Here is a 12,667-nt window from a genome sequence, read left to right as displayed (position 1 = left end):
CTGCGTGCAACTCTTTGTTGTCAACAGCTGTTCTTTTATGATTCAGATACTCTCTTACTGTAGTCTGACTGCGTTAAGCTGAGACCTTCCAGCACCTCTGGAGTCACTTTTAACAAGAGAAACCCTCGTTAAATATTTTTTAAAATGAGACGTTTAAATGAATAGCTGTTCTGAGGAGACTTACCGGTAAACAAGTTTTCAGCGGAGAAGAGTGTATTTCGTCACAAACGGTAACCTCTAAGAAAAAACAAAATGTTTTATTTGCTTTTTTTGTGTGTTTTTTAAAAGCCGTAGGACCAAGCTGATAAATTCGCATTCCTGTCACAAGTTATCTTGCCGGTGTAGTCCGATCCCTATGTACCGACATACCGACTACTTTCTCACTTGCACAACAACCAATGTTTACATCAAGCACCCAAATGTTCACATCAAGCACACACAAATGTTCACATCAAACACCCCTATTTATTTATATGTATTTCATGTTGTCTTGAAGGGAATGAAAAACAATGAAGGGGGTAGGATGAAGGAAGTGATGTCAGAAAAGAGGCGGGGGATACAGTGGTAGTGAACTTCAGTAAATGTACTTAGTTTAAAGCACTGATATACACAGGATAGACCTAAATTAATAAGTGGAGCATGCAAGGAACAAGATATGAGATTTAGGACCATAAAGACTTAATACACTAAACTCATTGGTGCCATAACCTGACCTTTAGGGTGTGTGTTATAATGGAGCACGTGTCATTCTGACACAATTAACTAGGCTTACATGATTTTACAGCTGCAGCCACCACTAAGGTCACCAATTAGATGATAAATTTCCAGCTGCAAATACCAAGTCGTAAAGGTTAATTCATCCAATGAATAAAGCGGAGAGTGTGTGTGTGTGTGTGTGTGTGTGAGAGAGAGAGAGAGAGAGAGAGAGAGAGAGAGAAAAGGAACCAGGCGCACAGGGCAGGGATAGAGTTTCTCCCGGTAAGAGATCTCTTTGACCGTCATAGATTCGGTTTCTCCTCCCCTGTGACTCATGCGTCAATACATGCAACATTTCACTAAGAGAAACAGAGTTTTTGTCGGATTATGATTTTCTTTGACTTTTCAAACTATAGAATAAACTCATGGTGATCTCCGCGTGCGCTCCGCGGTCGCTGCCCGGCGTCGTGTCACCGTCCTCGGGGCAACATGGGCTCGTAAGATGCCTTCTCTGTGGAAACGGATAACGTTCTCTGTGGCCTCGGTTCTCTGTGTCGGCTCGGTGGTCCTCTTGATCGTGGCCCTGTCCACGGAGCGCTGGGTCACCGGACGGATCCTGTGTAAAACAGGGGCGGAGATAGTGAACGCGTCCAGTCCGGAACTGGACCAGTTCATCGGGGACATTTATTACGGCTTGTTCCAGGGAGGAAAGAGCAAGAAGTGCGGGCTCGGGAAGAGGCGCTCCAAAATATACAGTAAGATCAAACAGAGCACATCAGCCTTCAGAACCTATCTGTTCAGTCGTGTTCAGACTTATACCAAAGCTCATGTGGAGAACCAAACGGTTTAAAAACAAACATGCTAATTATATGAATACAGAAAAAATATGTAACATAACCACGAAATTGTGGAATGATACTTTTTAACGCAATCAAATAAACAATATTAGCTACTGCATCCACAACAATAGAAGTTCAGCAAAACAGGTCTTGGATATCACGAATTACCAGTATTATTTATGATACTTGTAATGTCTTTTGTCTGTGCCTATAAAAAGTGGATTAAAATCATTTAAGATGTGTTGAATTTCTGCATTGATCTTCTCATTCAGAGGACATTATTGTTCATTTTTATGTCAGTCATGAAATATGTGCGATAAGCACCAAACAAGAGACAGACTGCATCCACACATTATACTTACCTACAAACCAACTCACAGAGCTGATAATGTGTGTGTTCCTCTGCTTCTGTCTGATTGTCCAGTTTTCCCAAAGCTCATACGAACATTGAACGGTGGCCTTCACATGATGGTGATCCTCTTCTTGCTCGTGGCCATTGGCTTTGCTCTGGTCAGCCTGTCTTTCTGTATTTACAACGCACGCAAGGTTCCCTACCAGAGCATCAAGGGGCACAAGGGACTCTACCTGTGGAACTTCATTGCTGGTATGTGACGGGACTTTGTCTTGTTTTTCTTCAAAAGCTCGCACAAATATTGGTTTGTTTTGCACCTTCTTTATTCCCAGTTCTTGGCTTTTGAGCAATCCATTTATCTCTCACAATTTCTTTCCCATTTTCCGTATTTCCTGACTTCTGCCCACCCCGCCCGTTTCCAGCTCTTTTCGGTGCCCTGGGTGTTTTGTGTTTCCTGGCAGCCTTGAGGCACCACAGACTGACCGAGCGGGTGGCAAATTATCAGGAGAACCTCTTCGTCCTCGTCGTCCTGGATGACAGCCTGGACTGGTCCTTCTGGCTGGGTGTAGGCAGCATTGCGACTCACTTTGCCGTCTGTGGGGTGGTTGCCATGAGCCGGATCAAGCTTCCCAAACCGGAGATCAAGAAACCTGAAGAACCCACGATCTCTGCTCTGGACCTGCTCTACTGAAGGACCAAACAAGACACGTCATGTTAACACTTGCATACATCACAAGTGTTGACTTGCTTCCTCAGAAAGCTACCTGGGCTCTAAGGCAGCTATGTGAAATGATGGAGTGGATTATACTCCTGGAATAAATGAACGGTCTAGTCCAAAATTATCTAACATTACATCCTCATTTCAGATGACTAAAAACTCTTTTAAAAAAAGAACTTAAATGGAAAAAAGGGAGAAACCACAGGAAGAGCAATAGAGAAGTATGGATAAACAGAATAATAATATTAGGTAAATAATGTACAAAACTAAAATGTTAGGTGGTGAACTGTATATTGTCCTCTGAAATGATGCCAAGCAGCTATAATGTACTTCACCAGAGGGGTCACAGGACACAAGCAAACACAGAAGACACTGATCAGAGACTGTGGACAAGGCTTCCCCACCACACTGCAGACAATGTGAAATCACAACCAAACTCAATACAGATTTGACACTATTTATGACAGATGGCTACAAATATCCAGTCACCTCTCACTTGCAGTCTCAAATACTACTGACAGTTGTGACCACAGACGAGGCCGACAGCAACTGTTGGTCTTCAGGTCTGTTTGTTTTTTCAAAGAGGATAATATTGAACTGAACTCGTGCATCCAGAACTTAACCTTTGAGCTCTGAACACCCTGTGCTGTATATTCTGTCTATAGCTGCGTGTGTAAATACATTATTTTTTCATTGTAAAAATGGAATGTCAGGAACAGAAATGTTATGGTTCACAGAATAAAGTCTGAAGGATCTGAAGTTAATCTTTAACAGTAAATATCTTCACTGTAATTTCTTGTAGTAAGTTAGCAGCAACAATGCAAGCATGAACATTTATTTCATAGTGAGTGAAGGGCTTTTATATAATCCTCTTCAAATGAAACTTTAAGTAAAGATGTTTGATTTTCATTCACTTTGACCTTAGAAAATCAGTCTGAAGCAAGTGGCTGCTGTGCAGTTCAAAGTAAGAATGATTTTGTGTATGCTTTAAAAAGTCAGTGCAAATAATTGGTTTGATCACAGTAAAGGGACATTTATGAAAAATAATAGCTTGGTTAGACTCTGGTGTTTTGAGTTGGCTGCATGTCTTCTCTTCTTTAAGAAACTGGAGCTGGAAACTAAAAAACCTCTGACAAACATTTATTGTATCAAACATCAAATAAACAGTTGCTTACAGTGTGAATTTCTTCTTGATGTGTGTTTTGTTAGATTTATAACCTTCCAGGGCTGTGAAGCTTTGGCTTTGCTGCTTCAAATTTCATGTATATCTATAAGGAATTTAAACACTGCCTCTCCCTCAAAAAATGAGAAATTGAAAAGCAGATCTGAGCTGAGTGGCAGCACACTTGCCTTTAAGTGGCTGATTGACTGACTAAATGTTTTAATTGTGCCTACTGTGGTTTTCACTTTTTTTAAAATGACACTTTATTGAAGTCAAATATTGACAAGCATGTTGAAAAAGTGATGAAATAAAATTTCACATACCTATAGCACGTTATAACCTAACATATAAGTAAAACAGAGAAGTTAAAATAAATTATAAAGACAAATAGACATTTGTGTAAAAATTACCCAAACGTGATTTTTAAAAAATGAAAAAATAGATATTCACTGAGACCAAATAAAGTGGAAAAACATATTAACGCTAAGAGCAATTAAATGTTTCAATACGCATCTGCCGCCAGGTGGCGACAGTGACCCACCCTCGTCGCTTGTTGGTGACATAATAAAAACGCGACGGTGTCACGGTGATCTGCTGCCTGTCGCACATGTCTGCGACCTTTAAATCTCTGCATCAGTAATTAATTTGTCTTTGCCAGTTCATACATGTCCAACAGATGACAATGCTTCTTCTGAGGGGAGCTGTGCAGGCGGCGGTGCGGACAAACCGCTGCAGGTCATTTTCTGTCTCACAGACTCACCTGAACCAGAGACAGGTGAGAAGCCTGTCAAGCATTTCCTGAGAAACAGCTGAGAGAGAGAGAGAGAGAGAGAGAGAGAGTGTTATATCAGTGACTTTAAGAGGTTTCAGTCCATGTGTTTATGTCTGGGAGCTGTGTGTGTTTGTTCAGCTACATTCAGAGCATCAGTGTGTGGGTGTTATATCCTTGAGTGTGTGTTTCCCTGGTTAACCCATTGTGTTTTGTGTGTGTGTGTGCAGGGTTTGGTGTTGGGAGTGTTTGAGAAGGAGGGAGCGGAGGGCAGCCTTCATCTGACAGAGGCAGCTGCAGGGTTTGACCAAACTCTGTCTGGAAAACTCTCTGAACTACTGAAAATGTGAGTCTTCATTACTGACAGAAGACCTTAACGTTTTATTATGCTTTTTAATTTCGTGAGCGGAAAGAAATTTAATTGGGTGAAAGGTTTTTGGCACCCCCTCACTCCAAACACTTTTTGTTGAAAGATAACAGACTTTCTATTCTTGATTTAGGAGTTTTCAGCCACTCTATCTCACAGTTCACTTCAAGATCTTGGATATTTTTAGGCATTATTGCACACACAGCGTGTTTAAGATTTACCAACAGAGTTTCAATGATGTTCAGGTCAATGGACTGTGAGTGTTGTTTCAAAACCTTCAGGTTGTGTTGTTGTAGATGTAGATGTAGAAGCCAGTTCTCTTTCCAGGACATTTCTGTGTCAACAGCTGCCATAGTAACATGGCAGTCTTTAAATTTGTCAGGGTTGTGTGAAGACTGAGATCAAAACACAACTAAAGTAGTTCCACCAAGGGAAAATATAATAGTGCATTCCTAATAGATAGGAGGAAAACACTATGTCTAAACTAACTTGTTTCAGACTGGTGTCTATTCTGTTTAACTTTTTTTTTTTTTTTAAAGCTCTGGACCTGCGCTCAAGAAAGGCAAAAGCAGAATATTTTATGGACTCCACAAGGTAACAGAGTGTGACAACAGATTCAGAAAAACACATAACATGACAACGTCTGAGTAGTTACATCTATTCTGCATCTTCTCCAGGACTTCCCCTGTGTCGCAGTAGTAGGACTCGGTAAGAACAACGCAGGAGTGTGTGGGGCAGAGAACTGCGACACCAGTAAGGAGAACATCAGAGAGGGAGTGTCAGGTAAGACACATAACCACTGCTCGTCTTAGTGTTGTCTATGTGGAGGATTTGACTGGAGTCTGGTTGATATCTGTGTGTTTTTCTGCGTGTGCTCAGCTGGCTGCCGGTTACTTCAGGACCTGGAGGTGAACCATGTGGAGGTGGACGGCTGTGGTGATGCCCAGTCAGCAGCTGAAGGTGCTGTTCTGGGCTTGTTTCAGTATGACCAACTCAAATCCAAGAAGAAGACCAAAGTAACTACACAGCTTCATGGAAGGTACACTGACAAATGTAAACTTAAAATGTTTTTGGAACGCTCATATCAATGCACTGTCATGTTACTGTGTGTTTGTCTGTGTGTAATTATTCTTAGTGCTGACTTGGCCGGGTGGGAAAAAGGAGTTATGTATGCAGAAGGCCAAAACCTGGCACGGCTACTCATGGAAGCTCCGGCAAATCACATCACTCCCACTGCGTTTGCCAACACCATTGAAGAGAAACTAGCACCACATGCTGAACGAGTCACAATAAATAAGAGGTTTGTGCAACGTTCATCATCATTACTCATCATCACTGGCATTGCTTTAGACAGTACTCAGAAAAAAGAAGTTACAGTCTGATCATGTATGATTTATCTACTGTGTATGTATTGTGTTAGTTGAAGTGGAATCTAATCTTAGTAGATTATACCCTTAAGAAAAATTAATGAAACTTTTTTCTTTCAAAATTGTCACTTGTTTGACATGAAAGTTTGTGTTTTTTATCCTTTTGTGGTCTGGGGGTTGAAGAGGATTTGTCTAATAATTAATGTGTTAATGCAGATCCCAGACTTGGATTGAGGAGCAGCAGATGGGAGCGTTTCTCAGCGTGTCTAAAGGCTCAGAGGAGCCTCCTGTCTTCCTGGAACTACATTACAACGGTTCACCTGACAGCACGCAGGCCCCACTGCTCTTAGTGGGCAAAGGCATCACCTTTGACAGGTAAAGCACAATACATGCTCCCATTAGGGAATCTAATGGACCTACTCTTACTCACTTCGTTTAAACCACACAGTGCTCTCATTGTGGTCACCTGTCCCCTCTCTCTGTGTTTGTAGTGGTGGTATTTCTCTGAAGCCATCTTCTTCTATGGATGCAATGAGAGCTGACATGGGCGGAGCCGCCACCGTGTGTGCGTCCATTGTCACAGCAGCAACTCTGAAGCTGCCGCTCAACATTATTGGTGAGTTTTGACACATTTAATTAGCCTCTAGCACATTTGTTTGTATATTGAGTGTGCTTATATTATTCATTTAATGATACTAGAATGCCTATAAAAAGTGATCACGACCCATTTGGAGTTTTTTAAAATGTTTTTACTTAACTTTTTATCAAAGAAAATGTCTAAACTTGTCTAATTCAATCAGGTCTCGCTCCTCTTTGTGAGAACATGCCCAGTGGAAAGGCCACTAAACCAGGTGATGTTGTAACAGCCAAGAATGGAAAAACAATCCAGGTGGGCGAAATTGAAGATAGAAACAGTGATCAGAATCAGAATCTGAGTGTGTTTGTACTTTTGTATGTGGATAAACAGATGAATAGATTTTTACTGTTCTCTCCTCATACAGGTTGATAATACAGACGCAGAGGGTAGACTGATTCTTGCAGACGCACTCTGTTATGGACACACCTTCAGCCCCAGAGCCATTGTCAATGTTGCCACACTAACAGGTGGGATTTTTTATTATTATTGTTAGTTATTGCTTTCATTACTGACTTGTCTGGCACAGTTTGAACAAACTCTGGGGCATGTGCTTGTTTGGTTTGGTCATTTTTTGGTTGTTTGGTGTGGATTTGTTTTTGTGGTGCTAAAACAAAGCTGACGAACCACAGTTTGTGTGATAGCAGATATGATATTATCATGAATTTTAAAGCTAAACTGACATTAAATCCAGTCAGAAACTGACAAGCCGTGTTGCACCTGTGTCTCACTTTTCATTAAAAAGTGAATGAGTGAACGTAGCGACACCCAGTAACTGAGCTCCCATACCAAGGTCCATGATGTGAGAGTCTTATCTTAGTTGCCTTCTCGACTGTTAATGCTCATAATGATTTATTTCCTGAGCTCTTTGTGACACCACAGAAGGTTAATAAACACATAAGGCACAGGCAAATGCATTTGTGTAACTTGCTGTCACTCAGTGGAATATTATTTCCCTATGTGAGTTCATGTAGGGCTGATGATTCCGGGTGAAAGTCACTAAATTCAGTCACTGAGTCACCTTTCAGTCTGTGTTACTTCATGTCCACAGCTCTTGGTTTGTTGGTAAAAAGTTGGTGTGATCACAAAATGGACCATAACTAAAAGACAACAGCTGTTACGGACACACTTAACTGAACCACAGGTGTGAAGGCGATCTTATTACATTGCACAATTGAATGAAAGGTATCAGGTAATTAATAAACATTGAATTGTGTCTTCTTGTGTCTTCAAGGTGCCATGGATGTAGCTCTTGGCTCAGCAGCAACTGGAGTATTCACAAACTCTGACTGGCTCTGGGAGCAGCTGCACAAGGTATTGTGTATGCTCCATAAACACACACACACACACACACACACACACACACACACACACACACACACACACACACACACACACACACACACACACACACACACACACAGGCAGTGTCTTAGTCTCTCAGGTCCTGTGTTGATGAATAGCATGCATCTGTGTGTCTCTGTGTGTGTGTTCTAGGCCAGTGTTGTGACTGGTGACAGAGTGTGGCGGATGCCTCTGTTCCAGCACTACAGCAGACAGGTGACTGACAGCCAGCTAGCTGACCTCAACAACATTGGCAAGTACAGCCGGTACGTATCTCACTACACTCGGTTAGCGCCTGCAGCTGCTGCTGGAGGTGTCGGAGTATCAGAGGAGTCTGTTCATGGCTTTATTTACCTGCATTTGAGTTGTTATGTCTGTTGTTTTCTGTCTAGTTCTGGTGGTGCATGCACAGCAGCTGCATTCCTGAGAGAGTTTGTCACAACTTCTCATTGGGCTCATCTGGACATCGCTGGTGTGATGAGTAACAAAGATGAAATTCCTTACCTGAGAAAAGGCATGTCTGGAAGACCAACACGTACGCTGGTTGAGTTTGCTGCCGGGCTGGCCCACCACAACTGAGAGATGGATATGAAACCTGATAACATACAAGACTTTCCAACCAAGTTCTGGAGGGATTCAGCAGCTTAACTCCAGGGGTCAAACTGTATAATTCCTTCGAAAAACTAACAATCGAAATATTATATACCAATATATTGTGAAACAGTTTAGTTAAGTAAATTTTCTTGAGCCCCAAATTAATACACATTTTCTTCCCCATACAGTTGTGATTTCAGCTGAAAGACTTGAAACTGTGTAGAAACTACATAGTAGATCAGATAATTTATATGTTGTATAAATAAACTCTGTACGTCTATAATTAGGTGACTGAGGATGTGTGTTTTTTACAATTGGTGTCTCTTTGGCTGTGTTGTCAATGCACAATAGATTTCCATTAAAAGGCCAAAAGTATGTGAACAGACTGTTTTAGTGAGGCAGGACTTGGATGTTGGGGGATGGTGCCTGGCTCACAGGCTGTTTTAAATCATCTCAGAGTTGTTGGATGGTGCTTACATCAGGGTGGGAAAACCACAATTGTATAGACCTCGTTTTGTTGACAGTAGTATTGTTATCAGAGTATAGTATTACCAGAGAAGGTAGGATTTATTGCAGCACTGTTCTATTAGACTGCATTAGCTTGTCAGGTCAGCAGGGGGCTGTCCATATACTTTTGGCCAGGAAGCGCACACATCAGCTGCTTGTGCGCATGTGTCAACCAAGTGGAAACAAGAATCACGCAGATCAAGATGGCATCGTCCATGAGTGGGATGTTTCCCGGTCAGCAGCCGCCCAGTGCGCATCCCGTGGGGGGTCCCGGTGGACCCGGGCAGTCGGGCTTTCCCGGTACCACTCCCAGGGCTCAGGGAAACAACACGCTGGTGGATGAACTGGAGGCTTCTTTCGAGGTAGGAGACTGTTGTGCTAGCTTCCGTTAGCTGTGTGTGCTAACTGTTGTTAGCCAGCGTCAGATGAGGTTTGTTGTTTTGTTTGTTACCTGGCGTGACTGCAAGCCCAGGAATGCAGTGTCTCTGTCTCTGTCCCTGTCCCCCGTCAGAGGGATGAGAAACACCGGTCTCATTTCATGTTGAAATACGGAGAAAAACACACTCAGACAACTGTAGTCTTTGCTAGCGTTAATGCTAAGTTTGATATATCCTCCTTTAAAATCCTTATAACACCAAAGTAGCCAGCTCCCCACGTTAAACCAGCTAACCATTAACAAAACACAGTGGCTCAGGCACATGGGTTACACTGGTTATTGTCAGCTAACATTATTATGAAATTTAACCTTTTCTAATTGTGTGTAATCCCTGAACGCATCACAAAGATATGGACAACAGTACAGTTACATCTCTGGTTCCCTGCACCCACAGCTTTTTCCTTTTGCACAGTAGGAATCACATACTGTGGTTCTGTCCACAGGGGCTGTTTTTCATGGTTTGGGCTAGGTTTGGACCAAAAACAAGGACAAGACCAGATATTTGAAGATGTCATCATGGACTTTGGAAAACTTTACACAGAAATTTTCGGTCAGGTTTCAAAATCTTGTGGAGAGCCTTTTCCAAAAGAGTTGAACCTGTTAAAGTAGGATATTAACAGCCTGGGTTTAGAAATGGCATATTTGTGTGTCCACATTCTTTTGGCCATATCATCACTTGTCCTCTAATAAAGTAATTTATTAGTCTTTATTAGTCCTCTTGGTTTAATGTGTGACATATGGGATCAGGGGTAATTTTTTGAGGTTTCTTTCTCTCAGAATATCTTTATCTGTGCTATGACTTAGACTCGATTGCTGGTGTCTTTCATGGGGAAAACAGTTCTCATGGTTAAACAGCATTTGATATGGCCTATTCTCAGAGACTTGCTGATTCTCGTGGGTTAGAAAAACCCCCTCTACTCAAGCCCAAGGTTTATATCCACTCAAGCAGAAAAATACAAATTTACCAATGTTGCTCTCTGGTTGTATTCTGCAGGCATGTTTTGCATCCCTGGTAAGCCAAGACTATGTTAATGGAACAGACCAGGAGGAGATTCGAACTGGTGAGTGAAGCCCTGCATTTTTTAGTTGATTATGTTAGCTTCAGTTTGCATCCATGCACGTGTCATTTTGTAGTCTTGTAACTGATTTACAATATACATAAAAAAAATACTGAGCACACCCCTGGTCAGTACATATAATTGTTACTTATAAAGATCAAATATGCTACACTTAAAAAATAATAAATAAAAATAATTCATTTACTGTAAGACAAACTGTCAGTTTTGAATTGTTTAGCATTTTAGTGAATTTTCACACAAGTGTACACAGTTTTGTTGTACTGTCTATGTGTCTGTGGATCGCAGGTGTCGACCAGTGCATACAAAAGTTTCTGGACGTGGCTCGACAGACAGAGTGCTTCTTCCTTCAGAAAAGGCTTCAGTTATCTGTGCAGAAACCAGAGCAGGTGGTGAAAGAGGTAAATTATCAGACGCACTTTCCTCCTCTTCGATCTAAATGGCTCCTCTCGACCTCCCAGTTTTTACCCACAGCTGTTTGTGTCCTTGTAGGTTTTGGCTTCTGTAAAAACTGCTCAAGATTCCCAGAGTCCTTAGCGAGAACCACTGCCTGTATCTTATCCAGAGTTTCCTGGCCTTTATTTCTTAGGCCCTAATTTGCTACATGCTGTCAGTGTTTATGAATTTTTTGTTTTTCTTCTATCCCTTCTCACATTTTTTTCTCACTTCAGGATGTGTCAGAGTTACGTAATGAGCTACAGAGGAAAGAATTGCTGGTTCAGAAGCACTTGTCCAAATTGCACCACTGGCAACAAGTGCTCGAGGATGTGAGCGTTCAACATCGCAAACCCACAGACCTTCCTCCTCCTGGACCACTGGCCTTCCTGGAGCAGGCCTCTGCTAGTCTGCCCCCTGCCACTTTAAAACCAAACTAACACACAAGCGCTGCAGGAAAGTACACACCATGTATGTCATGTGCTGCCCATTATAAACCTGTGAGGAAACTGGAGAACAGTTTGGAGTCGAGGAAAATCCTTCACACAGATTGTTTTGATTAATGTAAATATTTCTGCTCGTGACTGTTTTTTTTTACTGTAAAGTTAAAATAAAATTTGTGTGTATTTTGAATCTGGATTGGAGCCTTAATTATGTTTTTCTTGTCTTATGTGTACAGTGCGTACATTTTGACACCTTTGTCAAAGAAAACAAGGTCACACTCTGGCTGTACAGTTTAAAAGGGCATTCCACCAATTTTGCACATGAAGAACAGTTTACTAGACTGAAAATAACTGTCTGAAGTCTTCTGTGACTGAGGGAGACATTTAAGTCTGCCAAAAACAAAAACAAAAAACCTTGATATCATCAGACATGGGCACTGAGAGGAAATATATTCTACCTTCTATTATAGGAAGTGTATGATTCAGCTTTTTTTGAAGCTTGACCCACCCTTGCTGATGCTAAAAGGCAGAATATCTACTTAAATTTTGACCATTAGTTGTTTAATCTGTCACTTTCAAGTCCCCCAAATGTATGGAGGTGTAACACTAAATCACTGGACTAACCCCTTTAATCACCACAGCTTGTCCTTCATGTGAAAGACTCACTTACAAAATTATTATAACTATGATGCATGATTTAAAAATATCCACTTTAAACATCAAAGTGGAATTTTGTCATTAGAGGTAAAAAACAAGACCTGCCTACAGCTTTGATTCCATGTCATTTGTATTAAATCATGACAGAGAAGTGACTTCTGAGAAGCCATGACTGAGCCTCCTGACAGCCTGTTGTCTCTAATACATTCAGTGTCTTCACACCATAACAGACTTGTTCTCCCCAGCTTCACAGCTATTGCTTGTCCACTGA

General features: G+C 41.5%; 3 protein-coding genes across 3 annotated transcripts; all 3 read left to right on the top strand.

The window, feature by feature from the left end:
* Positions 1 to 947: 947 nt before the first annotated feature.
* Positions 948 to 3,737, top strand: clrn2 (clarin 2). Its single transcript, XM_041036567.1, has 4 exons — positions 948 to 978; positions 1,113 to 1,451; positions 1,960 to 2,139; positions 2,310 to 3,737. Exons 2-4 carry the CDS (start codon positions 1,199 to 1,201, stop codon positions 2,576 to 2,578), a joined length of 702 nt encoding a protein of 233 aa, XP_040892501.1. The 5' UTR covers positions 948 to 978; positions 1,113 to 1,198; the 3' UTR covers positions 2,579 to 3,737.
* Positions 3,738 to 4,346: 609 nt separating this feature from the next.
* Positions 4,347 to 9,121, top strand: lap3 (leucine aminopeptidase 3). Its single transcript, XM_041036218.1, has 13 exons — positions 4,347 to 4,542; positions 4,767 to 4,882; positions 5,443 to 5,497; positions 5,581 to 5,686; positions 5,783 to 5,942; positions 6,039 to 6,203; positions 6,487 to 6,645; positions 6,762 to 6,886; positions 7,071 to 7,159; positions 7,272 to 7,374; positions 8,139 to 8,218; positions 8,402 to 8,514; positions 8,641 to 9,121. The coding sequence occupies exons 1-13, from the start codon at positions 4,444 to 4,446 to the stop codon at positions 8,825 to 8,827; spliced, it is 1,557 nt and encodes a 518-aa protein (XP_040892152.1). The 5' UTR covers positions 4,347 to 4,443; the 3' UTR covers positions 8,828 to 9,121.
* A 391-nt stretch (positions 9,122 to 9,512) lies between these two features.
* med28 (mediator complex subunit 28) lies at positions 9,513 to 11,935 on the top strand. Its single transcript, XM_041036406.1, is given in 5 exon segments — positions 9,513 to 9,538; positions 9,540 to 9,711; positions 10,780 to 10,846; positions 11,150 to 11,262; positions 11,533 to 11,935. Coding segments are annotated over 5 exon segments (582 nt in total). The 3' UTR covers positions 11,737 to 11,935.
* The last annotated feature ends 732 nt before the right edge of the window (positions 11,936 to 12,667 follow it).

This window comes from Toxotes jaculatrix, chromosome 4, assembly GCF_017976425.1.
Source record: "Toxotes jaculatrix isolate fToxJac2 chromosome 4, fToxJac2.pri, whole genome shotgun sequence".
NCBI lineage: Eukaryota > Metazoa > Chordata > Actinopteri > Toxotidae > Toxotes > Toxotes jaculatrix.
Note: the sequence above shows the minus strand (reverse complement) of the source record. Positions and strands in the feature narration are given on the sequence as shown.